We start from the raw sequence: 20,264 nt of genomic DNA, 5'->3' as shown, positions 1-20,264 counted from the left end.
TTAAGAAGGAATATAGGTTTCATATCTCTAATTCGATTGTAAGCTCCTGGGAAATCATAGCTTTTGTAACAACTTCTCCTACTCCATTCCATTCAAATATTTATTAACCTCCTACGTAGTGTAAGGTTTGAGGAAGTTTGGCACAGTTTGCCTTGGATTCAAAAAGACCTGTGTTCAAGGCATGTTTCAAACATTTATGTTTCACCATAAGCAATTCGATTAAATTTTTAGTGTTTCCAAATCAAGAATTCCTTAACCTGGAAAAAAATCACATCTAGACTAATTTAATTATTTGCAAAACTCGGGTGATTAGTGCTAGGTGCTGAGGATTCATAGTCTATGACCTCAAGCTTTACTAAAAGTAAGGAATTTTTTTTCTTTCATGCAGACTTATTTATTTAGGACATTACTTCTGCCTTTTCCATGCTGCCAGCTACCTTATTCCAGGCTAGCCAGTTCCTCCTGAAGAGTTTTCTTCTCTAATTTCCAGAGCAGCTTCTGGTTATAATGGTGTCTATCCTTCAGCTACTGCATAAGGGGGCCACTGATGGCAGACATCAGATTGCACAGGTTCTTGGTGAACATGGAGCCCTTGTGAATTTTGGTTACTGCATCCAGATAGGTGAGGCTATGGATTTTCTGGTAAGAATCTTGTTCCTCCTGGCACACAATCCTGGGCAAATTCAATGGTGTCCTTGAGGGATGCTTTCCTCATGATTTCTTGAGGCACATCAATTATCATATTCTGAGCCTTTCTGTGCCTGAGTATATTGGAAGCAAGTGTAGCAAAAAGAGTTAGCCTTCATGTTTTTGTTTTCAATGAAATGGAGAAAATAAGTCCCACAAAGCTTTCTTCCATCATCTGGTATGGAGAGAAAGAAAGAGCAAGATGGAGACAGAGACAGAGAAAGAGAGAATCAAAGATATAAATAAACAGAATAGACAGAAATACTGTGCAAAAGAGTACAGAGGGGAAAAAAGGGGTGACTATTTCTATATTTGTAGTCAATATTTAAATACTTTAATAAAAATTACTAGTGCATATTTTAAGGTGTTGATGTAGAGAAGTTGAAGAAATAACAAGTTCTTAGTATGACTTTTACTAGAAAAATGGTTTTATTATGTTGGGCCAAAAATATCCAGTCTGTAAGAAAAATCACTGAGACAAAGCTCTGAGCATGGTTAGTTTATTAGGGATTCTGGTGTTCCCTAATCAATTGATTTCATAACAGTCAGGGATCCCTTTCTTCAGGGTCCCAAAGGTTTGGAAAGTAACCATAAATTGAATGGAGTACTACAATCTTATGATCAGTCTATCTTCAGAAGTAGAGGTATGTGAAGGAGAAACACTCTATCGCTGGCTAAGGGATATATACAACAAACATAACCATTTCATCAGCAGGTCTTTTCATAGGTTATCATCTACTAATATCCTGGCATAAGACTTCCACAAGTCGTGAGACTCTGTCAACAATATCTCAGGGTCTTCACAAGTCATAAGACCCTGTCATCAAGGTCTTGGGCCTTCTGAAAGTCATCTGGCCATCTCAGTAGGGGGTTGGTCATGAAAATTCTGGGGTTCAAGAGCGTTGTAAATGGAGGCCCTCAGGAATTTGTGGTTTTAAAGCTTAGATTCCTTGGGTGGTAGTGGGTGAAAATGATGCATAGGGGTGAGAAATACTGCTAAAGCACAGGAACCTTATTTCAAGCATTACATACTCAAGGATGAGAGAGAGAGAGATGTTAGTGCTAATGCAGAGCAAAAGCTAAGATAATCCTTATAGCATGCCTAACTAATAGAGCATAACTATCTAATAAATCAAATAAAATTAATATAATCATTAATAAATTAAAAGCATCACTGGTAGACGGTGGGCTAATTAATTCTAACTACATAACTCTTAGTTCTATAGTATTAACTAACTCAGCCTTTTTTGGGGGTACATATATTATTATATAATACATATTTCCATGTTTGTCATATTGTAAAAGAAGACTACCTTACTTAAACTATTTCTTCTATAGAGGTGTTATGAGTCTCTTGAAGTGTTTCTGGATCCTTGCCTTATTGATAATACTTAAGTCATTCACAGTTGATCACCTCACATTATTGTTATTACTATGTACAACTCCTGGTTCTGCTCATTTCACATTGTATCACTTCATATAAGCCTTTCCAAGGTTTGTTTGTTTGTTTGTTTTTGTGATCATATTGTGTGTCATTTCTGATGACACAATTCTATTCCATTACAAGCATATGCAGCTATTCCCAGTTGATGGACATCCCTTCAGTTTCTAGTTCTTTGCCACCACAAAAAGAAATGTTACATTTTTTGTACAAGTAGATTCTTTTCTTTTGTCTTTAATCCCTTTGGGATACAGACCTAGGGTATGCACAGTTTTAAGGCCCTTTGGGCACTGTTCCTGGTTGCTCTCCAGAACTTAATCTTATTCTGTTTTACTTCCTAATGCAATCACTGATACTCAGTGAATCACAATGAACTGAAAATGCAGATTAAAAAATTTTAAAACTTTTACCTTATCTCTTTGAATCCATACTAAGTTCCATTTCAAAGGCAAAAAAGTGGTAATAGCAAGGCAATTGGGATTGTGATTTGCTCAGGGTCACACAACTAGGTAAGTGTCTGAGGTCAGATTTGACCCCAGGACCTCCCATCTTGTGGCCTGACTCTACTCATTGAGCCACTTAGCTTTCATACTGACTAAATTGATTGAGTTTATGAAAATTATTTCCACAATTATGTTTATGTGATATATTCATAATGGCCATGGAATTTTCTAATATAATATATATGAAGTACATTATAAAATTTAAACATCACCATCACTGTCATTATTATTAATCATTATTATTATACTTATATCCAGGGCTTGGAGGTGGGATGAAAAAGGGAACCATCATGGTAGGGTCTACTCTTCTTGCTCATCAATTTTGAGAATCTATGAAGTGCTTGTAAGGAAAGCACCTCTGAAAAGGGTATGTTCTGGTGTAACAAGTATAGTTGATTTCAGACTATAAGACTAGGTAGAAGCAGGATGAATAGTGATACATGTTATATGATATGCTGCTGTTTTGAGCTCTGCTAAGAAACAGCTAATTTCATGCAAGAATTACCATGCACTTGATGCCAAGTCTTTCTGGTCATCCTTTATATACTTGATGCAACAGAAGAGTTGTTAAATGCTTTAGGAGACAAGAAAAAATGAATATGAGGTAAGAGAGAAAATTGTTGGCCATGAAGATAAATCTAACAAACCAGCTGTGAAATCACAAGTCTAATAAATCTCCATTTTTAACATTAAATTATACATGTATATATTAATATCTTGCATTTTTTCCAACCCAAAGTCAAACCAGCATACACATTATCTGAATGCAGGTTCTAGAAGCTGCTACCCAAACACTATTAGCTCTTTTAAGGGCTGTTTTCTTTATTGTCTTAGTGTTTCCAGCACCCTACATGGGGATTGGTTTAGTACATGTATGTGCTTAAGAAACACTTATTGAATTAAATTGTACCACCAAATTTTCTTCTTTAATCCCATTTCTCTAGCAGGAGGTACTCATGATTTTCCTTCTTTTTTTTTATAGTACCTACTCCCCATATTATTTATTATTATTTTCATCATATTACCCTAAAATTATAGGACTACTTATATATATATATATATATATATATATATATATATATATATATTTTATACATATATATGTGAAAAGTATAAAGAAGTGAGGAAGAAAGGGGATAGTCCTCTACATGAACATTTTCCAAATGAATGGACATGGAATAATTGAATCTGGCATAAGAATTAAAAAACACATTTGTATAGAGCCTCAAGATTTACAAGTGCTTTCTTCAAAAGAATCCTGTACAGGGTAAATAGTAGTCATTTAATGAATGTTTATTGAATGTAATTAAATCTGAATTTTAGAAATGATGAAACTGAAGCTAAGAAAGGGTTAATTAATTTGTCCTTGGTCATATAGCTAGTAATTGTCAGATCCAGAATTTAAGTCCAGGCCTCCTCTCAAATGAGATAACATTTGTAAAACAGTTTAGCATAGTGCCTAGCATATAGTAGGAACTAAATGTATGCTTATTCCCTGCCTCACTCCCCATATAATCCCACTCTTGACTTGAGGTCTAGCATCATTTACCTTACATAATGCCTTTCCAAAATTTTGTTATATATATTTGAAAAGTCATTGGACAGAATTAGACTCTATCATCTCTTTTTAGATGATTTCTAAATCTAGAATTTCTCTCCCGAATCAATCAACAAGTATTAAGTGCCTGTTAAATTGAGGAAGAGGCACTAGCCATGTAGACACCAAAAAAAGGAAAGCACCTCTGAAAAGGGTTTGATAAGCTTTCATAACAGAGGTTCTGGTCACTCCTATAGACTACATGAATACATGCTATAGAGAAGCTGAAGGCTGGGAAAATTATTGTCATATTAGAGTCAAGTTTTAAAGGAGTATGGATGCCAAACACAGGAATTTATATCCAATCCTAAAAGGAATGAGTCTATAGGAATAGGAGTTTATAAGACATTTATAAACAATCAAGTCAGACAATAATTGCCTATCTTTTCTGCTATAACCAACTGGTGTTGAAAAAACAAATCATTAAGATGGCTGGTCTCAAAGCAGGAAAGGAAGAGAATTGGAGAAAGTGATATGGTTAGGCTTATATTTGAGGGATATTAATTTTAGGAGTTTTGTGGAGGTGGATTGGAGTATAGTGAGACTTGAGAAGCAGGAAGACCAATGAGATGATCTTTAGACCATTTAGAACCATTATTGTAATGGTTCAGGTAAAGGTTGCTGGGGACCTGAAGCAAGGTGGTAGTTTGTCAGAATGTCCCATATTATCCCTTGCCTGTTGTCCCAATAAAACGCAATTTACCACATCCTAAAGACTCTTCGTGTTTTTCTCTAAACCAAACTTTCTAATTTCTGTTTGAAGCCCCATCTTTCCAGTTACCAAGGTTTGTAACTATAGAGTTAGTCATGACTGTCCTTCATCTTTACTCTCCATTCCCCTCCCCCATTCAATCAATAGCCAAACCTTATCTATCCTACCTCTGATATCTCTCATATGCATTTCCTTTTCTCTGATAGCAGTTCCTACAGTAGTTCATTATCATCTTTCATCCAGATTACAATCGGATTTCCTAGATTGTAATAGCTTCCTAATTGATCTCCCAGGTTTTAGTCTATTCTTTCTTTAATTCATCCTTCACATAGATGCTAAATTGTCATTCTAAAAACAAAACATGTCCATGTAAAGAACCATTTCTCCTACTTAAATATTTTCAAAGGCTCCCTACATAGAACATAAAATCTTCAGTCTAGTGTTTCAGGCTCTCCACAGTTTGGCTCCCACCTCTCTTTTCATATTACTCCACTTCATGTTCTCTCTATTCCAGTTAAATCTTTCTCTTGAACCTTTTCACAGATAATGGGACACATCTGAAATACACTTTCATCCCATCTCACCTTGTAGAATCCCTAGTTTCCCTCCAAGGATAGTTCAGTTAATGTTTCTTTCCCAATTCCCCCAATTTTTAGCACTCTAGTCCTCTGGAAATTTGCATATGTTTTGAATTTACTTATATGTGTTTGTTTTGTTATCTCCTGGGCTGAAAATAAACTCCTTCCTAGCAGTAACTGTTTCATTTCCTTACCTGAGCTTAATGTCTCTTAAATTGAATTGAATTGAGTTGTAATCCTTACTCAGTCATTTACTAGCTATGTAACTACTGGCAAATCATTTAGCCTCTCCTAAGTTCAATTTCCTTATCTGTAAAATAGAAATAATAAAATTATAGTACATACATAAAAACCCTTGTGGGATTTTTATAAAGAAAGAATTTTGCCAATATATTATTATCAGATAAAGATATTAATATATTTACCATATTCATTAAAGAACCCATAGATACTGGTCTGGGTGGTCTTAAGGGTATAGAAAAGTCCTTGGACAGGGATCTTGGACTTATATCTAGATATCATCTGGAACAATTTCCTCATTTTGCACAGTAGGAAAAGGCAAACCAGAGGAAAAAAGTGACCTGTAGTTGAATCATTTCAGTTTTCTCCAACTCTTCATGACTCCATTTGGAGTTTTCTTGGCAGAGATACTTGGGTTGTTTGACATTTCCTTCTCTAGTAAGTAGAACCATGGTCAAATAGGTTTTTGGTTCTGGGGAGAATGGTCCTGAAAACTGTGATTCTTCAGTTTTGAGAACTATTTTATGGAAATTCTTCCTAAAGCAAGATAGCGCCTCTTCGTTAAAATATAGCTTTATATAACATCTTGGTACACTAAGAGTTAAGTGGCTTTCCAATGGCCATACAACTAGCATGAATTAGAAGAAGGGTTTGGACTCAAGTTTTTTATACTGCCAGGTCAACCCACTATACGTACTATGCCATTCTAACTCTCCTTGGTTATAGTGGATCAAAACTGAAAAAAAAAATTCAGTTTTTTTATGGCTCAAGATTGACATGCAGTCTTATAATACATATTTTAATATTTAATGTGGAAAATGAAAAACATCACTGCCATTAACATTTTCTTGTGGATCTCCTCTCCATATCACACCATAGTTCCATGGGAAATACCTTATAAATACTGTTTTAAGGGGCAGTGAGGTGGCACAGTGGGTAGCATGCCAGGCCTGGAATCAGGAAGACCTGAGTTCAAATCCTGCTTCAGACACCTCCTAGCTATGTGACCTGAACAAGTCACTTAACCCTGTTTGCCTTACTTTCCTCATCTATAAAATGAGCTGGAGGAGTGTAATAGTTAAAATGGTTGAAGCCATAAATTGTAGTGATTAAAATAGTGGAAGACTTAAATTGTAGTAGATATAAGAGTGGATGAGTAAATTGTGACCGCAGAAAATATGTTTTCACCTCAGTGTCTTGCTTTTAAATCAATATATAAGGTGGTCGCCAGGGAAATATTCCCAATTATTCAAATATACCCAAGTCAACTGGGTTTTATAGAGATTTTAATTAATACAAATGAGGAATTAAAGAAAAGGGGAATAATGAAAAAAGGATAAGCCAGCCCTGGCCAGTCCTGGCCAACCCAGGCCTAAGCCCTAAGAGAAAAGATCAGTTAGTCCTTAATCACTCACCACAAGATCTGTCCAAGCAAGGATTCTAGTGACACCAGGCCAGCTCCATCTCAGCTGACTTCACCAGCTCAATCCTCGATCTGAATGTTTCAGAATCCCTTGAGCTCCTATCTGAGCTCCTATTTAAAGGGCATTTTCTCCCATGTCACCTCCCCTAAGTCCTTACATCTACCAATCACAGTAGATGTTTTTCAAAGGACAGACCATTCTTAGTTCACACCTGAGTAGACTAATCTTTTGAGTAATTCACACCTGAGTAGACTAGAATCTCTGAGTAAGTTTTCACCTCTTTGCTCCTTGTAAGTTCACAAGTTGCTTGACCTTTATAGGTACTTAGCACCCTTTTTGTATTAGTCCTAAAATAGGCATGGCTTAAGTATGGGTTTAAGTACTTTTCATTGTTCAGAAAGGAGTTTACAATTTTATCTTCCCCTAGGGCAGACTTAAGTAGGTGAGTTCTCACATTCCTGATCTAAGTAGAGTTCACTGCCCAAATGGGGAATGGTCTTAATCCAATCTTATGAAGTAGGGTCTGGGAATTTTTAAGGTTCACAGGAGGAAATGGCAAACCACCCCAAGTGTCTTTGCCAAGAAAGCCCTAAATGGGGTCACAAATAATTAGAAACAACTATACAGCTTTAAAGCTTTCTGATAGTTTTTTGGACACCCATTTTCTGCTGACATTCCACTTTACCAGTCTTCTCTTATGTATATTAAAAAAATTAATGTATATCTTTTCAGCTATAGTTAAGTAGCCTTGAAAAAGAAATCATTCAAAGAGCTGGCCTCAAAGCAGGAAAAAAGATATTTGGGAGGTAGGAGAAGGGGAAATTTTTAATTCAAGATTCCAAACCCCAGATGTTTCCTAGGAATTATCTCAAAACTTCCTATTTCTCTTACTTTTCTTAATCTTATTTTTCATAAGGATTCAGACATTGTCATAACTTATAAGAAAGCATTTAAGTATAATATTCACAGTTCTGTATTATAAATGATAATCTCTTCCAACTTTGCAGAAAGTATATAAGCACACATTAATAGCTGATTTTCTCACACTTGTTTTCTTTACATGCAGCCATGCAAAGTCAGGTGGATAAGGGTAAGGTATAAATGTAAGTCAAAATTCACTTATAAGAAGTTTTCTTTTTGATTGATATTTTCACTTCTAAATATTTGGGAAATGACAATTTTCTGTTACCAAACAGGCAAAATGAATTGGGAAAGTACTGACAATTAGACCTTGCTTTCTAACTGAAATAGAAGTAATAGAAGGGGCACAAAGAAAACTCTTCAAATTCCAAAATAATTTTCCCTAGCAACTTGCCAGGGGATCTGATATTTTATCCTTTGGACTCATTTCTTTGGAATAGAGCATTTTCTCTTACATAAAAATGCAATCGTTCACAGAGGAGCTGACTTTTTTTTTATCATTAATACTTTAGTGTGAATTAGTTTCTAGGAACCTTTCCAAAAGGGCTGCTCACTGAAAATAGGGGCCTGAATGAAGGGAACACTATGAACAAATTTTGATAGTGAAGAAAGTAAAGTACTAGATCTAGGGGATGTGGTCATAGAAGTTAATGAAGATTTTGAGAAGCATAAGGCTGAGTGAAATGCTGCAATATGAAAGTCAACCAGTCACATGAAAGCAGTAGTCATCTAGGAGTGTGTATGAGCTGGAGGGCCCTACAAAGAGGGAGTCGGTTCCTTAAAGGGTAGTAGAAGGATACCCAAGAAAAATCTGTCATATGATTCTGCTTATGATCATCCCTAATTGAAATTTTTGTGAATATAGTTCAGTAAATTGCATAGGCTAGACAGAAAAACTGTCAGACAAAAACAAGAATTTGTGATTGATAGATATAATTTGTTGATTTTTCCCATTTCACTGTGAATAATTACTAAAGGTGCTTTTAGAAAGACGTGACTTGATTAGTGCCCTTTTCATTTTCTTCAGTAGACAGAGCCCAGTTAATAATGGAAATGAAACTCCATAATGAATATGAAAATCTACCCTTTAGTCTTAGATTTAGAAATTAAGATGGTATTTGAAAACTGCATGATTTATTATGGGAAAGTATCTTTAGTGTGGGCTGGTGTATTGCATATCATTTGGCAAGCTTTCTTTCTTTCTTTCTTTCTTTTTTGTTCTAGGTTATTTGTGGTTTACTTAGTATATAAATGTTCCCAGAAAAGTTTAGTGCAGTGGTTACAGAATATGAATGGATTCACAAAAAGAGGTATCTTGGCTTTTACCAATTCTCTCTATATTAAGGCAAACCACATAAATACTCTTGGCCTATTTCCTGTGAATAAATGGGACTGTTTTTGAGTCAAAAGTGTTTGGGTTTTGGTTTTTTTTTTTGGTTGTTTTCTTTTTAAGGATGACACTATCCACAATATTATCATAATGGATTTTTAACATATACCAGAAGGAAAGAGTGTTCTGGTTTATACAATCAAAATATAACTTCTGTTGTGTCTTCTTTGGAGCAAATCTCTATCCTGAATTTAAAGGCTATATTCCTTGGAGGATTACTACCTCAGGTTTAAAGTATTTGGTGGGCCTACACCTTAAAAATATGGCTCACAAGCCAACTGTGATGTTTACTTTTCAAATAGTCAGTCTTAGAACACAATTAGCTCAAAGCAAAAGGATTTATTGGAATGGCATAATACGATTTATAATGGAACATTTGCCCCATAAGTTTAGAGTACATTCTTCTGCAAACACACAGAGAGAGTGTGCAAGAGAGTGAGAGAGAGAGAGAGTGAGCAAGTTGAGAAATCACAGGTGAGAAGATTATATATTGGAAATGTTCAACCCAGTTCTCTGTAAAGTTGTAGACTCCCTGATATTCTCTCGTGATTTCCTCCCCATGGCTCTTCTTGGGCAAGGTATCTTGGCCAGGTGCATTGGGCTGACCAATGGGCTAACTGAGCCAACTTTCTGTAGGATATATTACTCTATTGGTAGATTTCAGGCTCTGATAATTCCAGCATTTGGCCTAAGCAAGGCTTGGCCAATGCCCAGTTCATTCAGAAAGAACCAGAACATTTATCCTAGGACAAACAAGAAGCCTTTCTAGTTCTATTCTCTTGAAGTCTCAGTCCTGAGGTCTGCCATCCTGAGAGTGGTAGGATTCCAGCTGTGGGTATAGAGCTGTCTTGTTCTCTCTTTTTGAACTACACATCTACACTACCTGAACAGCTCAAAAGGTTTGAATATCCAGGTCAGGTAGGTTTCAGGAAGATCCTGTCATCAGTCATTTTCTCCTCTAAGAAAAATGGTATTACAAGAATTACTTCCCACTGAGAAGCCAGCACGTAACTCTGGAACTCCTGAATTTTCAAATATACAAGGTAACTGCAAAGGTTGAAAACATCTATTTTTCTGGTCTGCTATTTTCTGACCTGCACACAAGAAAGGAAATGGAAAGACAGCAGAAGCAAGTGTCCATGAACTTAGATTTGCCTAGTCAATCAAATATTCTCTTTGTCTTGTATGTATAATGACCATTATTGCTAGAGAAATGAGAAGAAAAATTTCCTCTTTTCTCTCTTCATCCTCTGTATCCTATAATGGGTAAGACCTACAAGGACAGTGTGTCTAACTTTTTTTTTTTTTCAAATCTAGGCCAAAAGATGCAAGACTATCTTCTCAGCAAATTATTAAAAGCTTCTTGTGTCCCATCAGTTTTGTCTTCATTTAGTGACCAGTGCCCTAAAATCTCAATAATCTGGCTGAGGCAATTCTCAGATTTGGTCACTGACTAATAATCATCCACAACTCTATTTGGTCATCAGGTCATTTAGGACTATTCTTCAAGTTGAGCTGTTGACTTCCCCTAATTGACTTTCTTTACATTTAATGCTTGTTTCATGTCAATAACTACAATCACTGTATGTACATGATTTTATTGAATAGTCTTTATTTCATTAGAAAAATGTATTTTATGGGGCTTCTAAAAAGTAACAGCTTTTGTCTAAGTTTTTGATTCTGAAAATATAGTTCCCATATTTATGTCTTCCATGGTATGGCAAAGCAGACCTTCCTTGATTAAATTCCATTTGAAAAGATTAGTGTCTACTTAAAAGGCTCTTCCCTGAATTAGTCATCAACTTTTTAGTGTAAAATGATGAAATCAGAAAATTGAAAGTAGAGTAAGGAAATGTGAAAGAAGGAGAGGAGAAACTTGGACTTGCATGTTTATAGTGTAGACTACTGTTTAGGGTATCCAGATTGTTCTCTAGAAACGCTAAATCCATTTAAGGATGCTTGATTCCTATGTAGAGACAGAATTGCCCTGTGGACTTTGAGTCTCAAAATTCTGTATCTAAAACCCCTCTCAGATTCTTACCAGCTATAAATTTAGGAAAGTCATTTAACCTATAGATGCCTTTGGTAGTTGCTTAGAGGTGGAAAGACTGAAATAAGTTCCTCACAATGACTTTCTGAACCCAAAATGATGATATCTGTGTCTTATAAAAGTTTTTTTCCCCTTACTTGTGAATTAATTTATAACAAGTCTTGTAATAGTATACACATTAAATATCATTTAATTATACATTTAATGAATCTTTTTAATTATATGTGGTCAATTGCCATCATTTCTGTGCTGCCCACCAAGCCATCTGTGCATATAGTATATATATATAGCTAAAAATACATGTAATTTGGTCTAGGAAAAATGTTTTTTCTGGAATAACTATAATATTTCTTATACTTTTGATTCTTTATCTTTTGTAACTTTAGCATATTTTTATTGTAATGATGATGGACTTGACTGATTCAGGAGCAATTTGATGAAATGCTGGAAATTTTGGGACATTTATGAAACAATGGGAAAGAATATATAAAAATAGAATTATTAGAAAATCAGGGACATATAATCATAAGTACCTAGATATCTTTCTATGATTTTATATTTTTATCAAGTTGCTTTTTTTATTCTAATGAAAATAACTGGTGTCTGCCTTATAAAAATATCAGTCTATGTGGCAGCTATATTTCTTATTGTCATAAACTGTTTTTCTGTTGCAAATCAAATTGATGAAAGATTTTTAGAGATCGAGTCCAAGCCTTTCATTTTTCAGATAAAGAAAAGATACCACTGCCCCCCATTTGTAGAACCATTAAAGTCATTCAATTTCATTCATACATGACCAAGAATCTTCTTTACATCACAAATATAGTCATCCAGTCACATAGACACAAAGTTAGGAATTGAATTCAGGGTCTCTGACTAGAAATCCAATGTCCTTTCTTTTACAACAAATAAGTTTGTGCAATATGCGACAGTTTTTTGGGGGCCCTGGTCATGCCAGCACACTGGGGAGATTGTACCCAGGAGCCCAGGGAGGTAAGAGCAACATCAAATATTTTACCAACTATCAGCTTATCTCCTCAATACTAAGTAGATAGTCCTCAAGATTTCTTTTAGCTCTAATATTTGAATCCTCTATATGTTTAACTTAAATAGCAAAAATAAAAAAGAAAGAAAATGAAAGCTTCATGTTCTATTATATTTTTACAAAATTTATACCATATAGGAGCACATGCTGATGTTCATTTATGTCAGACTCTTTATGACCTTATTTGAGGTTTTCTTGGCAAAGACACTGAATTGGTTTGCCATTTCCTAATCCAGCTCACTTGATAGATGAGGATGCAGACAGGGTTAAGTGACTTACTCAGGGTTGTGCAGCTATTATGTGTCTGAGGCCAGATTTGAAACCCTATCTTCCTTACTCCAGGTCCAGCACTCTCTATATTGTACTTCCTAGCTGATCCTATAGGAGCAAATATAGGAGGTACTTATATAAAGTTCTTTCCTCTAACTAGGTCTTGATCAATGTCACATGTAGAACCCAGTGGAATTGTGCATTGGCTATGGGAGGGGTATTGGAGAAGGGGAGGGAAAGAATATGAATCATGTCACCATGGAAAATTTTTCTTAATTAATCAATAAAATAAAATTCAAAGAGAAAAAAATAAAATTCTTTCCTCTGCCACTTCATAGTTGTTAAGCAAATCCTAGACATAGGGATATAACATTTTCCAAACCAATATACAGACATGAGAGGTACAAATAACTTAGCATATATAGACATATCCAATAAAATGGTGGGTTTGGGGAGAGGTAATATGAATTTGGGACAGAAAAAAGAACCATGTTTCCACACATTTTTATAACATTGGGCTTTGTTTGTTTTCTAACATTTACTGCAGATTGCATCTTAGGCAAAAAGATCCTTTCTGTTGTGCCATTGTTTTCAGGCATGTACAACTTCTCATGACCCCATTTGTGGTTTTCTTAGGAAAGATACTGGAAAGGTTTCTCATTTCCTTTTCCAGCTCATTTTACAGATGAAGAACTGAGTTTAAGTGACTTGCTCAAGCTCAAAAACCATTGGTATGTATGAAGAAGAATCTTCCTGACTCTATCTACTGTACCACTTAGCTGCCTCTACTTATTATATACTTATATGAAAGAAATATAAATAGTAAGACAGTCCCTGCCCTCAATGTCCTTATATTCTAGTGGAAAAAAAAAACAACTCATAAAAAGAAGTTGAAAAGTTGGGAGGGGAAGTGGAGGCTAATGGTAAAGTAGATGAATGATAGAAAGTATATAGACTATAGCTTAAAGAGTAATGAGATATGGCTGGTCTAGGCAGCTTCCTTAAATGGAGATTCTGGGAGTGAGCCATCCATTCAGGAAGAGAGATCACAGAGACAGAACACACTTTTCAGGTGTGATTCTCAGGCCTGGAGTGAACTTCCAGGATTCAAGCTGTTCCTGGGGCCATGAAGAGAAAGTCCAGAGTTAAGTCTGGAGAAGAATAGCAGGCTCAGTTTGTTTGCCATCTCATTATTGAATGGAATGGTAAAATCGCTGGAATAATTATGAATTGTTACTTTATTCTATTCTTTGCTGCCAAAGGTCACACTCCTCAGAGCTACCTTTGGTCCACTTTATTCCTGTGTGCCTGCAAAATACAGAACTATTAAAGTAGTTAAAATAAGGGTTTTTAATCAAAGCAGACATTAATCTGGGAAGATGCTCAGAAACCCGGTCTGGGAACTTCTGGTGAACTTCAGGTCTGGGGCTATTGTAGAACTTAGGAAAGGGGGAAGGGCAAACACCTGATACCATAAACTCATTGATTGGGCCGAGGCTAGGGTATTTAAGTATTGGAAAGTTGATTGTCTTTAGGAATCTAGAGTGCCTGAGAATGAACCTTTGGCTCTTCAGATCTGACTTTTAATATTTTTTTTTCAAATTTAGTTTTTTGGGGGCAAAGGGGTATTTTCTAAGAATAATATTAATCTGCTTCATAGTAGATTCAGCCAATTCAGTCTTCTGAATTCTTTGCTTTAAAATAATGTGGTCACTCCTTAGAGAAAGTTTTGGTTTTTAAATTATCACAAGGAGTGAGACAAATCTTTTATCAGTCAATGGCTCAAAGTTCTATAATTTTATCACTTTTGATGGGAAGAACTTCATCATAACTCCTAAATGTCATACAGAAATTAAAGAACTTAGTTTAAGGCCTTATCTTGTTTGATTTTCCATTATCTACTATCTTTTGTGACTTCATCAAGTAGGCTGGGGGCAAGTCAACTGAATAGTGTTCTTTTCTCCCTTTCTTCCTCCATTCCCAGAAGCAGTCCTATAATAAGAAAAGTTTAAAATTTTTTTTTGTCCTTAGACTTAATAACAGTCTAGAAGCTGGAAAAAATTTGGAAAAAAAACAACTATCTGCTTAAAAGTTAATTTAAAAAATATTAACACTTAAAATACTTTGGAAATATTTTTGTAATATTTAGTTCTACTCCTACAATGTTTTAATTTATTACTCCTAAATATTACTCCTACAATGCTTACTCAAAACACAACTCTCTCTATATACCGAAGACACATGTAACAAAGCCTATAATTTAATACCAATATCCTTAATGACACATAATCCTTGATACTGTAGGCAATGACATTTCTTCATCCTGTCATTTCTTTATTTCGTAATGTAATAAAAAGCAGAGGTATCCGCTATAACATGCAAATATTTTCCCTACTCTACAATGAGTCAGGTGTGCATATGAGTAATATACTTAGCTGGCAAACTTAACTAACTGTCTCTGTTCCTCTAGGTACTGAAAAACCAGATGTAGCTACACAAAAATATAAATCCTTTTCTGCAACCTATTTTCAAAAGGAGTTACTTTAAATCACACCTTTTGCTTTTTTCACCTTTGCCAATGGCACATTCTGTTGATTTGGTAAGGGAGATAAATCTTGTAGAAGAGTTACATAATTAATAAATCAGAAACATAGCTAAATTCATTCTAATAGCAAATAATTGTCTCCAGTAATTTATGAACTATCTTGTGGGAAATCTGATTTTACTTAACTTTGCTATTTAATATAGGATTAAAACCTGCCTTTGGAGTAGGTCCTGAAATGGATGCAAACTACCCAAGAGTTACTCTGAAGATGTCTGCATTGCTTAAAGGGCTTCTAAGAGTAGCAGTCTAGGCTTATATAATATGTATTCCATTTTAATATGGATACATATTTTACTATAGACAACTATTTTCATATAAACTTCTCTCAAATTAATTTGTATAACTATTGAACCTAGGGATTGGAAGTATCTACTTACAATAATGGGTGCTGATAGCTATATATTCATGTATACAATTAGATCCTTAAAGTATTTCCTACTTCTAAGAAGGGAATTAGCAGAAATTGAAAATTTTGAGAAAACAAGATCATTTGATTATATATATCTAATGCAAATGATTAATGTCAGTTAGGAGGTTTAGTGGATAGAATGTCAGATCTGAAGTCTCAAAGACTCATCTTCCAGAATTTAAATTCAGCCCCTGACACTTACTAGCAGTATGACCCTGGGTAAGTCACTTAATCCAGTTTGCCTTAGTTTTTCTCTTTTGTAAGATGAGTTGTTGAAGGAAATGGCAAATTACTTCAGTATTTTTGCCAAGAAAACCCCAGATTGTGGTGGGGAGGGGAGTCACAAAAAGTTGGACACAACTGAAATGACTGAACAACAACAAAAATCAACAGCAGAGTAGAAATCATGATACGGTGCAAAAAAGTAGTTAATTCTGCTTTAAAGGCTTCAAAAGCAGAATTTCTCTGTTTTTGTTTGTCTGACCAAGAGAAAACAAAACAACTCCCACTAGAAAATTACAAATCATCTAAAGTTCAATGCTGTAAATTGTAATGAATAGTAATTTCTATTTCTGTTTAGACAAGCCTTGACAAAAATATTGAGTTTTCCTACCTATTCAAGATTAAGCCCGAGGACTGACATATTATGGAATGTCAGTGGTTAATGAAAGAGAAGATCAAAAGGGTTCATTAAAAAGGATAAAGAACAGAGAAATGAGAGAATAGAGAGCCAAGCATCATTGTCTCTAATAGAGCAAAATGAAATAAAAAGATTCAAGAGAACAATCAAGAAGTGGGAACCCAAGAACTCCTCAGAAGATATAAAAGGTAGAATATAGGAGATGAAGAATTGAAGAAAATGGAAAATATTGAGAATATAAAGATGGTGGAGAAGATGAATAAAATGAAAAAAAAAACCTGACGATATGTATCTCCCCAATAAGACCATGAGCTCCTTGAGAGCAGGGACTGCTTCACACCTTTCTCTTTGTATCTTCTGAGTTCAATACAGTGATTTACACAGAGGAGACCTTCAGTAAATCATTCATTCATTCATTCCTATCCCTGCATTCCCCTAAACAAATTTAAAAAGCAGAAAGGACGGGTGTGATCTCCAGTCTCTAACAATTAGAGAAATTTCATGAAAGAGAGGGAAGATTAAAAATCCCAATCCAGGTTGGGAATTGCAAGGGCAAGAGATATTTCAGATAAGCTTAGAAATTAAGAATATTTTTTAAAAAGGCTAATTCAGCCTTTAATCTTGCCACACTTTGGTATACCAGAAGAAAATCTTGATTTTAGTATGTGATGTGAGGCAATTTCTTTGAATGATCACTGTTAAAGATGACCATCTCCCTTCTGTAAAATGAGACACAATTCCAGGAACTAGGAGCTAGCTTGCCCAGTCAGACGCTATTACCTTCATCCCAGCTGGTATCCCCAGATGTGGGTCCCACTCCAGCTCCATCTCTTCCTCACACTGACCACTACAAAACTAACGCCTCAGACCCAGGACTAAAGCAAGAAGTGTCCTGACTGCCTCAGTAAGCATTTCTGCAGCGTTTTCCACTCTAACCTAGGCTCAAGTGCCACTCACAACCTCCCACCCTCTGTTGCTACGAAACAAAAGACTAGGAAGGTGGACAAAGCAGGAAGTCCCGCCTCTTATCCCCTAGTTGGCTTTTACTCTCCCTCCAGATTGTCACGCCCGTCTCTCCCTTAACCCTCCGACCAACTCCCTGGGGGGTTTGAATCCTTTCCTCTTCCGTGTCCCACTTCCTCAATGGATCACGTATTTTTCATCCCTTCTTCTAGGTTTGGGACATGTATGTGTGTTTATGTACGTATGTATGTGTGGATGTCTTGTGTGTGTGTGTCTGTGCGGGGAGGTGGTTCTTTGGCTATCCTGGAGACACTGGATAGACGTGGAGGAGTAGGCGGGGCGAAAAGGGGGGGGTTCTAAATCCCAATTGGTCAAGATTCCTGTCCTGCAATGCTAAACTTTTGTAGGATTGGCTAATCCCTCCCCTGCCTGATCTCTCCTCCCTCTCCCTGGTCCCAGGGCCCCTCCTCCTCTTCTTCCACACGTCAGTGTGTTTCAGTGTAGGTTACCCGGGGGAGGGGGAGAGACAAATACGGAGGGGTGGGGTGTTCTTTGAGTAGTCTCCTCCTTCTCCTGCCTGGGCTGATGCTGGGTTGTCCCCAGGCTTCCAGGAGAGAGGGGGTGGGGTGGGGTGGGGAGAAGCAGGAGGCGGGTGTGGATTTATTTCAACCTTAAATTGTTGTCTTTTTTTTTTTCCACGTCTCGCCTGAAGCTGGTTGGAAGGAGCTCCCTGCCTTTGGAATTGCTGTCTTATCTTACTCTGTGTGCTCCTGTCCCCCACTACGGCCCCCGCCCCGACGTGCGCGTATATTGTAGCCTCACGCACTCGCGTGTGCCTCCCCCCCCCCCCCCCTCCCACCGGAGTCCTCTGTAGCCGGGAGAGAGGGCGAGGAAGGACTCCGTTTGGGAGACTAAATGTTTCTCCCCGGCCAAGTGCCCCTTGTGCAGCCAGATACGAGCTACGGAGGAGGAAGAGAGGAGAGTCCTCAGTTTGCTGTTGCTGCTGCTGTTGCTGCTGCCGCTGCTGTTTGAAAAGGGGTATTTAATAACCCGAACCTCAGAGTGGGGCGTGGGGGGGGGGGACGCGGTAAGGGGAGAAAGAGAGGGAGAAAAGCTGCGGACATTGGAAGCCACTTGAGCCTGAGCTATAATAGAGGCAGCCGGAGAGAGCAAAGACTAGAGAAGTGCTGCTTCTGTTGATCGGGGGAGAAAGGATACTTTGTCCTTCCTTCTTTCCACCTTTCTCCTCCCTAAGTGTAGATAAAAAGCAGAGGGGGCAGCTAGGTAGTGGTGATTTTTTTTTTTTAATCCAGAAACAAAGCTGTGTGTGTGTGTGTGTGTGTGTGTGTGTGTGTGTGTGTGTGTGTGTGTGTGTGTGTGTATTTTCGTGTTTTGTTTTCTTTTTCCTAATGGGAGGAAGAGGGCTGAATCTGAAGAAGTCATCTTCCCTCCTCTTCCTTTTTCCCTCCTTCGGTTTCTCTCTCTTTAATAAAAGAAAGGAAGGAAAGGACTCCGTCACCCCACCCCCCTCTCCACTTTGGTTATTAACTAATTTATAGGTAACTACTGACATTACATATTTAAAAAGACATCTTGGGATTTGGGGAAGTATATGTCCGAGTTTGAGTTTTTTTTTTTTTTAGATGGGGAATAAAATACAAATCCTACAAGCCTTTGTTAAGCACAGATGTGTCCCCATATGAGGTGTCTAATAAATTTTTTTTGGTTTGTACAACTTGGAATCTAGTGCAAGATGAAAATGAGTTTCCCCAAATGAAGCCCCCCTGATGCTTCCCCTGTGGCTTAGTTTGTTTTTGTGTGTGTTGAGGTGGGATTAAGGTAGAGATGTGAAGAACATTGTGTTCTTATCTATTTGGAGTGATTGTATTTATGTTGCCTTTTTTGTTCTGAGCAGGGTAATGTAATCAAGCCTTTCCTCCTTCTAAAGTGAGGAATATTTGTCCACAACTGTTAGTTTTCTAAAAGTAGAGCCTGCGTTGTTTCTTTGACACCCACTCTGTGTAGACTGCCAGTGTGAAATTCAGACTCTCCCTGTCTAAAAGTTGAACCCTGGGCTGATTTTACTCCATCCACTGCATTCCTTGTTGAAGGAGGTGGGTGGGATGAGTTAGCACATTCAGTTTTCTCTTGGAAGAAAAAAATTTTCAGGAACATGTGAGTCTCTTTTGGTAACTTTCAAAAATTGTTTTCAGTCTTCTCCTAAGAGCTGAAGAGCTAAGATCCCAGATGGCTAATGCTATGAATGGCCGGAACCCTGGTGGCCGAGGAGGAAACCCCCGGAAAGGACGGATATTGGGCATTATTGATGCTATTCAGGATGCAGTTGGACCACCTAAACAAGCTGCAGCTGATCGAAGGACTGTTGAGAAGACTTGGAAGCTCATGGACAAAGTGGTGAGTATTTACTCATTTCTAGGTATGCAATGTTTGGGATCCCTTACAACTTTAGCATTGCATGGCACTTGGTGATGTTAAGTTTTTGATCAACCCTCACCCTTGTAATGCACTCAAGATCTATTTATCGAGCATTTTTCTGTGTATTATTGGTATATGTGTTATATAGCATTTGATTAGAAGTCAGGAGAACTTATCAAATGGTTTATATATGCTTGTTGACTTAACCTGGGTTCTAGCCATAGCCTTCCTACTTCCTGATTACATGACCTTGGACAAATCACTCAACTTATATAGCTGATATTTCAAGACTTAAGGACACCAATTTCATCATCCTTTTATCCAAATGAGGTTTAGGATAGGTCATCTATCCT

At 36.8% G+C, this 20,264-nt stretch overlaps 1 protein-coding gene across 5 annotated transcripts in view; it reads left to right on the top strand.

Moving 5' to 3' along the window:
• Nucleotides 1-18,103: 18,103 nt before the first annotated feature.
• Nucleotides 18,104-20,264, top strand: part of CBLB (Cbl proto-oncogene B) — a 219,270-nt gene continuing 217,109 nt past the window's right edge. For all 5 annotated transcript variants that reach the window (XM_007493530.3, XM_007493531.3, XM_007493529.3 and 2 more), the window contains exons 1-2: nt 18,104-18,513; nt 19,689-19,890. In XM_007493530.3, the coding sequence (XP_007493592.1) occupies nt 19,723-19,890 (168 nt within the window). In that variant the 5' untranslated portion in view covers nt 18,104-18,513; nt 19,689-19,722. The remainder of the gene's footprint in view (nt 18,514-19,688; nt 19,891-20,264) is intronic.

This window comes from Monodelphis domestica, chromosome 4 (genome assembly GCF_027887165.1).
Source record: "Monodelphis domestica isolate mMonDom1 chromosome 4, mMonDom1.pri, whole genome shotgun sequence".
Classification (NCBI taxonomy): domain Eukaryota; kingdom Metazoa; phylum Chordata; class Mammalia; order Didelphimorphia; family Didelphidae; genus Monodelphis; species Monodelphis domestica.
This window is presented reverse-complemented; position numbering and strand designations above follow the sequence as displayed.